The sequence below is a fragment of the Ranitomeya imitator genome, chromosome 3, assembly GCF_032444005.1.
Source record: "Ranitomeya imitator isolate aRanImi1 chromosome 3, aRanImi1.pri, whole genome shotgun sequence".
Taxonomy (NCBI): Eukaryota; Metazoa; Chordata; class Amphibia; order Anura; family Dendrobatidae; genus Ranitomeya; species Ranitomeya imitator.
The window spans coordinates 524,567,370-524,580,837 of NC_091284.1; the positions used below are offsets into that span (position 1 = coordinate 524,567,370).

General features: G+C 48.7%; 1 protein-coding gene across 1 annotated transcript in view; it reads left to right on the top strand.

The window, feature by feature from the left end:
• The window catches only part of CIP2A (cellular inhibitor of PP2A), a 152,341-nt gene that overhangs the window by 23,284 nt on the left and 115,589 nt on the right, over positions 1-13,468 (top strand). Inside the window, exon 6 of the mRNA XM_069757758.1 lies at positions 4,797-4,919. Within this exon, the coding sequence (XP_069613859.1) occupies positions 4,797-4,919 (123 nt within the window). The remainder of the gene's footprint in view (positions 1-4,796; positions 4,920-13,468) is intronic.

A 13,468-nucleotide genomic window follows, 5' to 3' on the forward strand; every position in this document is an offset into this window, starting at 1 on the left:
ATCTCCAAATGGGCCAAAGAGCTCCGTGGGGGTATCCTGGACGGGGCGCCTCCCGTGCAACTAGCGGAGCTTGCCAACCAGATTTCCCACGCCGATGAATACCTGGTCTCTGCCTCCCTGGATGTCGCGTCTTGTGCGGCTCAGGCTTCCAGCAATGCCGTTGCCATCCGCCGCACCGTTTGGCTCAAGGCCTGGCAGGCGGATTTATCATCTAAAAAGTCCCTCACTAGTCTGCCCTTCCAGGGCTCTCGTCTCTTTGGTTCCCAGCTGGATCAAATCATTAAGGATGCCACCGGGGGTACAAGTTCTCTTCTCCCCCAGGCTAAGCTTCGTCGCCCTCCTCCTAGACGGCAGTTTCGCTCTTTTCGGCCCTTTCGTCGCTTCGCTGCGTCAAACTCCTTTTCCCAGCAGCAACAGAGGCCACAGGCACGTCAGGAGAAGAAGGCGGTGTCCTTTAGGCCCACTCCGTCCTGGCGTCCTCGCTATTCCCAGGGTAGATCCTCCAGGACTGGAAGATCCACCTCGGCATGACTCTCGGCAAGACCCCAGCCCACCTCCCAGGTTGGGCGGCTGTCTTCTCTTCAGGGACGTCTGGATTTCCGCAGTAGAGGACGCATGGGTCAGGGAAGTTGTATCCTCGGGATACAAGATAGAGTTCGCCTCCCGACCCAGGGATCGTTTCTTCCAATCCCGACCTCCAAGAGATCCCGCTCTAGTTCCGGGCTTCTTCGCAGCCATCGCTTCTCTGCTCAAATCCGGGGTAATCGTTCCCGTCCCAGAGAAAGAACGGTTCACGGGTTTCTACTCGAACCTTTTTGTGGTACCGAAAAAAGACTGCAAGGTTCGCCCCATTCTGGACCTCAAATTGCTGAACAGGAGAGTTCGCCTGAGACACTTCAGGATGGAATCCCTTCGTTCAGTAATTGCTTCCATGGAGGCCCAGGAATTTCTATGCTCAATAGATATCCAGGACGCCTATCTCCATGTCCCGATATTTCCTGGACATCACCGTTTCCTGCGCTTCGCAGTGCAATGGGAACACTTTCAATTCGTCGCCCTGCCGTTCGGTCTCGCAACCGCTCCAAGGGTGTTCACGAAGATCATGGCAGCGCTGATGGCTATATTGAGAGTCAGAGGCCTGGTCCTTTTTCCATACCTCGACGACATCCTCATCAAGGCACCATCCTTTTCTCAGGCTCACGAAAGCCTGTCCATTGTTCTCGACACCTTAGCCCGTTTCGGGTGGCTGGTCAACCGGAAGAAGTCCTGCCTTATTCCTTCTCAGCGCATCATTTTTCTGGGCATGCTATTCGACACTCGTCAGACCAGAGTCTTCCTTCCCAAGGACAAGAGATCCACCCTTTGTCGGGACATACGCTTGCTCCAGGGTCCTCGGCCTCCCTCCCTCCGATCGGCCATGAAGGTTCTGGGGAGGATGGTAGCTACCTTGGAAGCGATTCCCTTCGCCCAATTCCATTCCCGACCCCTTCAGCAAGCCATTCTGTCTCAGTGGGACAGGTCTGTCTTCTCCCTGGATCGGCCGATCAGACTCTCTTCTCGGGTCAAGCGGTCTCTCAACTGGTGGCTGACGTCACCTCTCATCTCCCAGGGCAGGTCCTTCCTTCCGGTTCACTGGCAGGTGGTGACAACGGACGCCAGCCTGCTCGGCTGGGGTGCGGTTTTCCGTCACCTGACGGTTCAGGGCCGTTGGTCGTCGCAGGAGTCAACTCTGCCAATCAATGTCCTCGAAATTCGGGCCATCTTTCTGTCCCTCCGCCACTGGGAAAGGATTCTCAGGGGCCTGCCAGTTCGGATCGAGACGGACAATGCCACGGCTGTGGCATATGTTAACCATCAGGGGGGGACCCGGAGCTCCTTGGCCCTTGCCGAGGTATCCAAGATTCCCCTTTGGGCAGAGGCAACGGTTCCGGTGATATCCGCGGTGCATATCCCCGGCGTGGACAACTGGGCCGCCGACTTCCTCAGCCGCGAAGGCTTCGCGGCAGGGGAATGGTCCTTGCATCCGGAGGTCTTCCATCAGATTTGTCTTCGATGGGGGACTCCGGACGTGGATCTCACGGCGTCCCGAATGAACAGGAAGGTTCCGCAGTTCGTCTCCAGGTCTCGCGATCCTCTTGCAGTGGGCGTCGACGCTCTGGCCATTCCTTGGTCACAGTTCGGGCTAGCCTACCTGTTCCCACCCCTTCCTTTACTCCCCAAACTGTTGAAGAAGATCAAAGCGGAAGGGGTGCCAGTCATCTTGATTGCCCCGGACTAGCCCAGGAGAGCTTGGTTCGCAGAGCTCGTCAACCTTCTCGCGGACGCTCCCTGGCGCCTTCCAGACAGGCCCGATCTGTTGTCTCAGGGTCCGATCTGCCACCCGAATTCTCGGTCGCTCAGTTTAACGGCGTGGCTGTTGAGACCGCGGTTCTAAGAGCGTCCGGCCTTTTGGACCGGGTAATTCACACCATGATTCAGGCTCGGAAGCCTTCATCTTCCAGGATCTACTACCGTACCTGGAAGGCTTACTTCCGTTGGTGCGAGTCCAACCGCGTTCCATCCATGTCCTTTTCTCTGCCTTCTCTTTTGGCCTTCCTTCAGGCACGACTGGATTCGGGCCTGGCTCTTAGCTCCCTGAAGGGCCAGGTCTCTGCGCTTTCTATCCTCTTTCAGAAGACATTAGCTTCTCGGCCACAGGTTAAGACCTTCCTTCAAGGAGTAGCCCACGCTGTCCTGCCGTAGAGGGCCCCTGTGGACGCATGGGACTTAAACCTGGTACTGGACGTTCTGAGCGTTTCTCCCTTTGAGCCTCTTAGGGAGATTCCTCTATCTGTTCTTTCTTGGAAGGTGACCTTTCTGGTGGCCATCACGTCTATTCGCCGCGTTTCCGAGTTGGCGGCCCTGTCTTGCCGTCCTCCGTTTCTGGTCATTCACCAGGACAAGGTGGTCTTCCGGCCCCCACCTTCCTTTCTTCCGAAGGTGGTTTCCACCTTCCACCTCAACGAGGACATCGTTCTACCTTCCTTTTGTCCAGCTCCGACTCATCCTCTGGAGCGATCGTTGAACAAGCTGGACCTCGTCAGGGCAGTGAGGATCTATCTGGATAGAACGTCCTCTTTCCGGAAGACGGATTCTTTTTTCGTCATTCCTGATGGCACGCGCAGAGGCCAACCGGCTTCCAAAGCGACTATTGCTCGCTGGATCAGATTGGCAATTTTGGAGGCTTACCGGGTCAAGAACAGAGTGCCCCTTCCTGGGATTAAGGCTCACTCTACCCGGGCAGTCGGCACCTCCTGGGCGGTGCACCACAGGGCTTCCGCCCTACAGCTTTGCAAAGCGGCAACTTGGTTTTCCATCCACACGTTCGCCAAATTTTACAAGGTCCATACCTACGATTCGGCGGACGCCAGCCTAGGCAGAAGGATCTTGCAGGCGGCAGTGGTGATTCCTCTGACCTGATGGAAGTCTGTTTTCCCGCCCTAGGGACTGCTTTGGGACGTCCCATGGTTCCTGTGTCCCCCAATGAGAGGCGATAAAGAAAACAGGATTTTTGGTTGCTTACCGTAAAATCTGTTTCGTGGAGCCTCCATTGGGGGACACAGCTCCCTCCCAATGTTTCTCCGTTTCTGTTGTTCTATGTTCTATGACTGTTCTCACGTTTACAGTTCTCAAGTTTGTGGTTATGGGTTTTCAACCTTATTTATCTCCTACTGCTTTCTCACTAACTGAAGAGTATAATGCCAGTCGGTGGGGTGTACACTGCAGAGGAGGAGCTAACTTTTTTATTTGCATAGTGTCAGCCTCCTAGTGGCAGCAGCATACACCCATGGTTCCTGTGTCCCCCAATGGAGGCTCCAAGAAACAGATTTTACGGTAAGCAACCAAAAATCCTGTTTTTGTCGTCTACAAAGTGACCCAGAGCACCATATATCTTACAATGCTAATCACCAGTCAGAAAAAAGGAAACTGAAATATGAACAGCCTCATTGAATATTATAACTGTGTGCTGTCATTGGGGGAAAAAGATATGACAAACACTGAGTTGCGGATAAAGCCTACAAGCAAAGGACTGGGAACCAGCAGGCAATAAAAAAACGCTCACCAATACCTTATTATACTTTATTAAGTTCACCCATTTCCCAATTAACATCTATTCAAGAATGACCCTTTTGACCTCTGGATGTGTCATAGCAGCGTACATGGTGTGCAGAATGGTGCACTACTTATATGCCGGGCTGCTGTAATAGGCACTTGTTTGACATTCCTGGCACCTCAATTTACTGTCAATAAGATCCCAATCAGTTCAGTTAAAGGTTTATCCCCCAAAAAAGTTATCCCTGATCCATAAGATAGGGAATTACTTGCTGATCGCTGGAAGTTAAGACTGCTTGGACCCCCATGAATCCTGAGATTAGGGCAATGCAGCCCCATTGTAAATGTAGCAAAGGTGTGCATGCATGCCCTCCAATCCACATTGTCTTTGGGACTGCTGAGTTTTTTTTCCTGCCGTCCCATAGACAATGAGTTGAGTGGACTCCCTCTCCATTTAGGACAGGGCTGCAGAGCCCTGATCTCCAGTCGGACCTCCAGAAATCACCAAGTTATCCCATGGATAGAGGATAACTCGCCTTTTTGGGAATAACACTTGACAAAAAAAAAATGAAATGTATTTATTGATTTTTTTTTTTTTCCTGTTATGAGAGAGGATTTATTTTCTCAGTGTCTTCACATGAAATGAAACCTACTCAACACAGCTTGCATTATTGTATTGGCTTTTTTTTTCCCTTTCTTTACAGAGCAATGTTAAAAGTTTCTATCGTACCTTGATTAGTTTCTTGGCTCACACGAGTTTAACCGTTGTGGTATTTGCCCTCTCAATACTGGCAAGTCTAACGTTAAATGAAGAAGTGGGAGAGAAGGTGAGGTTGTGTGTTATGTTTTTTTGTGACCCTCTCTTGTGCTGTACAACTACTGTTTGGTCTCTTTTTTTTATGTATGGAATTGATTACTTCTGTAGTGATCAAACAATCCTTGTAAGCGAAGGACTATCACATTTCCTCCACTTCTTTACAGCAGTCCTTTTCAAGTGCAACATTTTGTTAAAGGGGTATTCCAATTTCCAAAAATCTATCCCAGTATTTAATGGGTGTAATAATAATAGCAAATATCTCCAATTGGAAACGTAGTATAGTTCTTCTGATTCATGATCCTTTCTCATGTGCAGGTATTGCAGGAACTTGGGTATCCATGGTTACGACCACTATCAACTAGCTAGCTATCACTATATGATTGTGGTTATAACCATGGATACCCAAGTTATTGCAATGGACCTGCACATGAGAGACCGCAAATCAGAAGAACTATACTAGATTTCTTAATGGAGGTATTTACTAATATTATTATTATTATTACAGATACTACATATTGGGATAGGATATTGGAGATGCGAATTCCCCTTTTAAGCTTACAAAATCATAAACCTATGTCTTAAACTGGGTATGTCGCACTACAATACTAACTAGATCTTAGACCTGATCAGATTATTGTATTTTAAAAATCCTTACCAAAATGGCTATATAAACCTGCTTTCTCCTACGCCTCATTGGGGGACACAGGGCCATGGGTGTTATGCTGCTGCCACTAGAAGGACACTAAGTGAACTGTGAGGCAGTGACCCCTGCTACAGCTAGGGGGCGCTGTTTGTGCTCTCCAGAATGTGCACAGAGGCATAGTGAGGCCATGAGGGCGTACTGCAGACACAGGTGTGGCTGTAATTAGTATGGTGAAGCAGTGACTGATTAAAAGCCCTATAGTAGAGGGGGAGGTGTGTCAGTGTTGGTCTGGGAAGCAGACAGAGCAGTTGTCTGCAGAGCTCTTTCTGTGTGAAGCAACACAGGGGCGAAAGGAACCAAAGAGACTGACACTCTGCGTCTCGGGCTGTCTTTTGTTTACCAGGCTGCAATCCGGAGGATAGCGTGTGGTGCACGGCGTGAGTAAAGAGACTCGGTACTAGTGTGCGGTCACCCAGGGAAAATGGACAGAGGGAAGTCTGGCCTGTTTATTGACTGCAAACTAAAGCCGTGTATTGTGTATTTCTAACGGACTGTGTGAAGAAGCTGTGTACCATGTATTTCCATTGGTCTGGATCAGTGTTTCTCAACTCGGGTCCTCAAGACCCCACAACAGGTCATGTTTTTAGGATTTCCTTAGTATTGCACAGGTGATAATTTCATCACCTTCTCAAGCATTAGTTCCATCGCCTATGCAATACTAAGGAAATCCTGAAAACATGACCTGTTATGGGGTCTTGAGGACTGGAGTTGAGAAACACTGGTCTGGATGAAGAAGCCGTGTATTGTGTATCTCTAATAGACTGTGTGAAGTAACACATTAAAGGAACGTTTTGTTTGAATTTGCTTGGGTCACTGCCGTTTCGCTGCGCACGGTGCTACTGCTTCATCGCAGACCATAGAAAGATTAAAGCCTCCTCTGCAGTATACACCCTCCTGCTGGCTCTAATTGAACCAGTCCTTGCTTAGTGTCTGAAGGTGACACTAAATTTTTATTTTTGAATTAACGGAGTGAAGGGGCGAAGGATCCTTTCAAGGTTCCGATCTCCCCCAAATCATCAACAGGCGGGAAAGCAGAGTGTCGCCTCCCCATACCATCTCCTGCGATGTGGGATGCCATGCCTGGGCTCACTTTAGGGGCGACGGTTCCTTCACGGTCCTGTTCTCCCCACAGCAGCAACAGGCAAGCACATAGTGTCGCCTCTATGTATCCTCTCTTGGAGCCAGACCCATAGCAGGACATTCTGCCCCTGTATGGATATACAGAGGCCCCACTATGGAATCCGTGCAGCCTCCACTGCATCACCACTGATTGAAAGTGGATGATGGAAGGAGGCAGAAAGTCCCTCTCCACCATCCCTATGGGGATGGTGGATTGAGGGGGGAGTCCCACGGCCAGCAACACCGCAGCTCCTGCTCTGCTACTTCACCTCTGTGAATATGACTGCGGCTGGCACCATCCGGTCACAGAGACGGGGTCCTGGTCCCTGGGGGAAGCGGGGAAACGTTTTACACAGCCTTTTGGGGCTATTGGTTTGCGCCGGCGCTCATTTCAGGCATGCTTCACAAATTTTAGTCCCTGGCATCTAGTCGGCCTAGGCTGCGTTTTCATGGCTCCGCCCCCACTTCTGGCGCTTCACGTCCTAAATGAGGCGACCCTCCTGCTCTCGGCGGCCATTTTTCTGCACCTGAGAGAATACTGAGCCGGTTTCTTGACAGCGGTGGCAATAACAGCAGTGCTGACAGAAGCGCTGCGAGGAGTAAAGACACCGACACCTTCCCTGGGGACACGAGCAGGACCTGGGTAAGCCGAATCCACTGGAGCTGACAGCTTAACACCTTCTCTGCCCATTTTTTCTCTGGTCACCTACTCCCTCTATCCTTTTAAGGGTACACTGTCTCAATCTAAGGCATCCAAAAAGGCTATCAAAACAGTGTTTTTTGCCTCACGTACCACTTGCAATACTGCCTTGCGCTGAGTACTCCGTTCTGCACGGCTTGTGACCTGGCATGCGCCCAGGAGCCACTCCCCTCCGTTACCGACCTCAGTGAGCCTAGTCCCCCTGAGTGGGCTGCATCTCTGTCACGGTCTATGGCTTCCCTGGCCAAGGCAATAGACTCTCTCCGGAACCCCTCCTTAAGACAGGACATCAGTTTGCCGGCCGCGAAGGAGACACTTGATTCCCTCATTGAGTCAGTTAACAATAATCTGAGGGTGGACGAGGAATCTATATCTGCTCCAGATCATGTAGTGTCTAAGAGGGCTAAACGTCCTCACAAGGTGTTCGGTAATTACCCTGAGTTTAAAAACATTGTCCAAAGACATGGGGATCGACCAGAAAAACGGTTCACAGGTCAGAAGCCTATTGAGTCGAGATATCCCTTTGCTCCTGATTTAAGGAAGGATTGGCTACAGTCTCCTTCAGTGGATCCCCCTGTGTTGCGTTTTGCATCCAAAACGCTCCTATCCTTGTCTGATAGGTCCTCAGTCAAAAATCCCACTGACCGTCAAATTGACAACCTTGCTTGGTCAGTCTTTGAGGCCTCTGGAGCTGCGCTCTTTCCATCTTTTGCCGCGACCTGGGTGGCTAAGGCTATGGTCGCTTGGGCAGAAAGTTTAACCGCAGTCATTTATGACAGTAATCTTCCCCTGGAGGCAGCAAGCCTCGCTAGCCAGATATCTCAAGCCGGGGATTTTGTAGTAAGCGCTTCTTTAGATGCTGCCAATTGCACTGCACAGGCAGCAGCAAATGGCGTCTCCATCAGGAGGGTGCTATGGCTCAGAGAATGGTGAGCGGATTCTGCTTCCAGAAGGTCATTAACCTCTCTGCCTTACCAGAGCGGTCGCTTATTTGGAGAAAAGTTGGAACAACTTATCTCCGACGCTACCGGAGGGAAGAGTAAATTCCTTCCCCATCAAAGGCCCACTCAGCTGTTTCGAAGCCAACAACAGGTTCGAACCTGGCCCTTTCGCAGCAATACAAACTGGTCCTCTACAGCTTTCTCTTCGACATCAAGGCGGTCCCCGCGTAGGGACTGAGGTTCCCAGGTCTCATATAGACCTAATCGTACCTGGAAAAGCAGGCCAAAACAGTCTGGATCCAAGGGGGCCAGATCCTTTAGATCATCTACACAATGACTCGTTACGGTATCCGGTGGGCACCGACAAAGTAGGTGGCCATCTACTTTCATTCCGCCAAGTCTGGCTCTCGGTCATTCACGACGAGTGGGTCAGAGAAATGGTGTCCTTCGGATACAAAATAGTTTTCTATTCCCCCCCTCCCCGATACGTTTTTTTCCTGTCTTCTCTCAAGTCAAAGGTGACAGCCTTTTTCAGTGCCTTGGATGCGCTCCAAAGGGACTGAGTCATTATTCTGGGCCCTCAAGACAAAAGGTAAAGGGTTTTCACTCAAACCTATTTGTGGTTCCGAAGAAGGATGGAACAGTGCTACCCATACTGGACCTAAAACTGTTAAAACAAATATATCAGAGTGCGATGTTTCAGAATGGAGCTCTTCCGCTCAGTCGTTGCGTCGATGGGAAAAAGGGGGAGTTCCTAGCATCCATCGACATCCAGGATGCTTACCTTCACATCACAATTTTTTTTTTTCTCCTTCGCCTCATTGGGGGACACAAACCGTGGGTGTATGCTGCTGCCAGTGGGAGGCCGATTATTCGGCAAAAAACTGGATCAGCTCATTTCGGATAACACAGGAGGAGAAAGCAAATACCATTACATCCAGAAGGGCATTATAGCTCAGAGAATGGAAGTGTACTCTGCGTTCAAAAATGCCTCTGACTTTTCTCCCTAGGATCTCATGTTTCCTATAGGCAACCAGCAGTGGAAGAGTTTTTCAGGACGGTCTAGATCTAAGGGATCTTGGTTCCAAAAAGAGGGACCGAAAAGTAAGACTAATCCTGGACCTCAAACTTCTACCAAGCTTGACAAGGTCCTCCTCCTTCGGATGGAGTTTCTCTGCTCAGCTATTTCTTCAACAGGAAAGGGTGGAGTTTCTGGCATCCACCGACATTCGTGATGCTTACTTTCACGTTCCTTTTTTCGCTTTTCCATTCGCAAACAGCATTTTCAAGTCACAAGCTGGTCCTTCGGCCTTGCTACCGCACCCTGAGTGTTCGCAAGGGTCATGATGGCTGTCATGTTCCTCTTGCACCCTAGAGGCGTGGTCGTCCTGCCCTGCCCGGTCGACTTTCTTGCCGCTCTTCCAGGACTACGCTGAGTCGTCTATATCAATTGCTATACCCTCCTACCTGGAGTGGCAGCTTCATCTAGACAAGTTTTTCCTCATTTCCAGCACAGCAGATACCCTTTTTAAGGATGATCCTGGACACTTCCAGGGGGTTGGTAATTCGCCCTTGAGACAAGGCCGTGGCTCTTCAACTTGGGACTCTCTTACTTGACCTCTCATTCCCTCATTCTATTCGATTGCTGGAAGGGTCATGAGGAAAAATGGTGCCGGCAATGGAAGCTGTTTTCCTTCGCTCGTTTTCTGTAGGTCAAACAGGATATCAGAGGGTAGTCTCTGAGCTGCTTCCTCATCCGGGAGAGTTCCTTCCAGATCAATGATTATTAGTAACTGCCGTTGACAGCTTTCTTCTCCCGATCGTTGTTCTGGGGATCCGAACGATATGGCTAGACCTACAGCAGGTCCTCTGCTTTCTGGTGGGTCTCCCATCTGAATTCAATCGGATAATGCCACGGCTGTTCCATACGTCAATCTTCTAACAGGTACCCACGGTCAGGCATCATGGACGAGGTGCCTCACATTCTCTGATGGGCCGAGATCTATCATTCGGTGATCTCGGCAGTACGCATCCCAGGCGTAGACCTCTGGACAGCAGACTTCTTCAGCTGTCAGGGTCGTGCCTCAAGTGAGTGGGAACATCTCTCAGAAGTCTTCTATCAGATCTGCCTTCTCTGAGGCACTCCAGATGTAGACTGGATGACATCAAGACTGAACGCCACTGTATTCAAGTTCATAGTTCGGCCTCAAGATCCAAAAACCGTTGCAGTGAATGCTCTGGCTCTTCCGTGGTACCAGTTTCTGTAACCCCCCCCCCCCCTCCGAGAGTCGTTTGGAAGCGGGAAGGGCCCCAGTGGTCTTGGGAGATCCGCACGGACCACGTTAGCTTTTTTTGTTTTTTTTGTTTACGGAGCTAGGACTTTGCCGTCTTATTCCAACGAAACTGCAAGTACGGTCTTTCTCGCAAGGAGTTTTCACATGTGGTCCTTCCCTTTCGCATACCATTAGATCTTTGGGTCCTTAAAGGGAAGGTGCCATAAAAAAAATTCCAGCAATTGAAAAATGGAAAGAATTTAATGTTTACATTTTCTTAAAAAAATATTATCATTTGTTTATAATTTAGTAAAATATGAAAAATCATTTAAAAAAGTTTGGCATTTGCACTTTTAAACACTAGGGGGAGCAGCTACTGAAATTTGACAAAAACCTAGTGTACAACTAGCTCACATTGCTGCACTGCAGTAATTATGGGCGGAGTCTGGTGACATGGGTGTGATGTCTCCTCTCCTCCCCTTCTGAGTGTTTGCTAAGGGATAGAGAGGATTCAGGAACCCAGTAAGCAGCCATTTTGTTGGTGACTGCAAAGTTATACTGACAAGTAAACAGTCACAGAGGATGGCAGGCAGCAAGGATTCTGGGAGACATATGGTGGAGGGAGCAGGGTAACCGCAGCACAGAGTATTTCAGGAGAGCAGTGTGCAGCTCTATGGCACCATGTTTGGTGCACAGAGCAGCCAGGGATTTACATAGAGCGCTGTCTTTTATACACATGGATGGACCGTCTGCTCCACAAAAATCCAGGAAACATTTCTGCTGATTCATGGCCTGTTCTGATCCAGACATTGCATGCAAAGACCCCAGATCCTGTCTTCTCCATCCTGTCCTGGCGATGTATGAAAGCGAGGAGACAGGTGTAGTCCGGGGTGACGCTGGGGAGAAATGTAGCCATATAGTAACGATAAAAATGAGACCCCTCTCTTCAGCTGCCTCACCAGCCCTCCTCTGACTGCACCTAACTGTAGGTCATGCTGCCCCCTCTATTACCCCAGACCTGTGTGCAGGTGCTCAGCCAGAACCACCCTAGAATGGGTCCCCTTTCTGAAGATACCGCCATATAGATCACACATAATACTGTAAAATAGATCACACACAATACCACCACATAGATCACACATAATACCGCCATATAGATCACACATAATACTGTCAAATAGATCACACCTAATACTGTCAAATAAATCACACATACCACCACATAGATCACACATAATGCCGCCAGTGTTCTCACATACCACCATATGCTTCTCGCATACCACCATATAGATCACCCATAATGCCGCCATATAGATCTCACATAATACCGCCATATACTTTTCACACATACCGCCATATAAATCACACATAATACTGCCATATACTAATCACATAAGTCATATAGATCACACATAAAACCACCATATAATTCTCACCTAGTACTGCCACATAGATCACACATAATCCCACAATATAGTTCTCATATACCACCGTCATATAGTTTTTATATCATTCAACAATACTGATCAAACATAATACCGCCATATAGATCACATATAATACCGTCACATAGATCACACAATACTTGGGCGCATAACTGCCGTAACGGAAATCTCGCGTCGCTGATTGGTCTCGCCAGCTGCCTGTCATGGCTGCCGCGACCAATCAGCGACGGGCACAGTCCAATTAGTCCCTCCCCTACTCTCCTGCAGTTAGTGCCCGGCGCCCGCTCTGTAATCCCCTCCAGTCACTGCTCACACAGGGTTAATGCCAGCGGTAACGGGCCGCGGGTACCGCACTCCGTTACCGCTGCTATTAACCCTGTATGTCCCCAACTTTTTTTTACTATTGATACTGCCTATGCAGCATAAATAGTAAAAAGATGTAATGTTAAAAATAAAAAAAAATAAAAACCTGCTATGCTCACCTTCTGTCGTCCGACGATGCGCTCGCGCCGGCTGCCATCTTCCGTTCCCAGAGATGCATTGCGAAATTACCCAAAAGACTTAGCGCTAAGTCATCTGGGTAATTTCGCAATGCATCCTGGGAACGGAAGATGGCGGCAGCCGCGCGTGCATCGCCAGTTTCGCTGGATCCCAGGGGGTGAGTATATAACTATTTTTTATTTTAATTATTTTTTTTAAACAGGGATATGGTGCCCACACTGCTAAATACTGCGTGGTCTACTGCGTAGTGACTATCCCCCTGGACGAAGCATACCGCGAAACGCGCGTCGGGGTTCTTTATACTGAGCTGCGTACCTAGGTAATATGCCCTCTCTCTATTTTTAGGCTGCTTATATGCACTATTACTACTGGTGCAACATGTGATATGTCCTGCTCTATTGGATGGGGTTTCTTTCGTATGTGCAACTTTGCTATGTTATGTGCCTGGTGGTATTAACCCCTTCTTTCATTGTTCACTGTGACATTATTAACTATAGGTAGAAATATTGGACTTTGTTGTGCATATTTAAGCCCTCTGCTTATTACTATTGTGAGCCACTTTTTGGTATTTATAGGCTTTTTCTTTCCCACTGTGGTATATGATATTATAGTATCTATAGGTATAAGCTTTTATAGCTACACACTGGCATATGCTTTAATTGTTCTTTGCAGTGATACTAAGGAGTGAGCTCTATTTGATAGGTTATAATATATAGGAGATTTATTTACATCTTTCCTATTTTCATATTTATGTGCGGCTATTACTTTTGGCATATGTATATGTATTACTAGATCTGGCATTTTACTGTATGCAGACAGTATTATTCTGTCACATGTATTTCCACTGGCTACTATGAGACTTGTTTTTATTCATTTT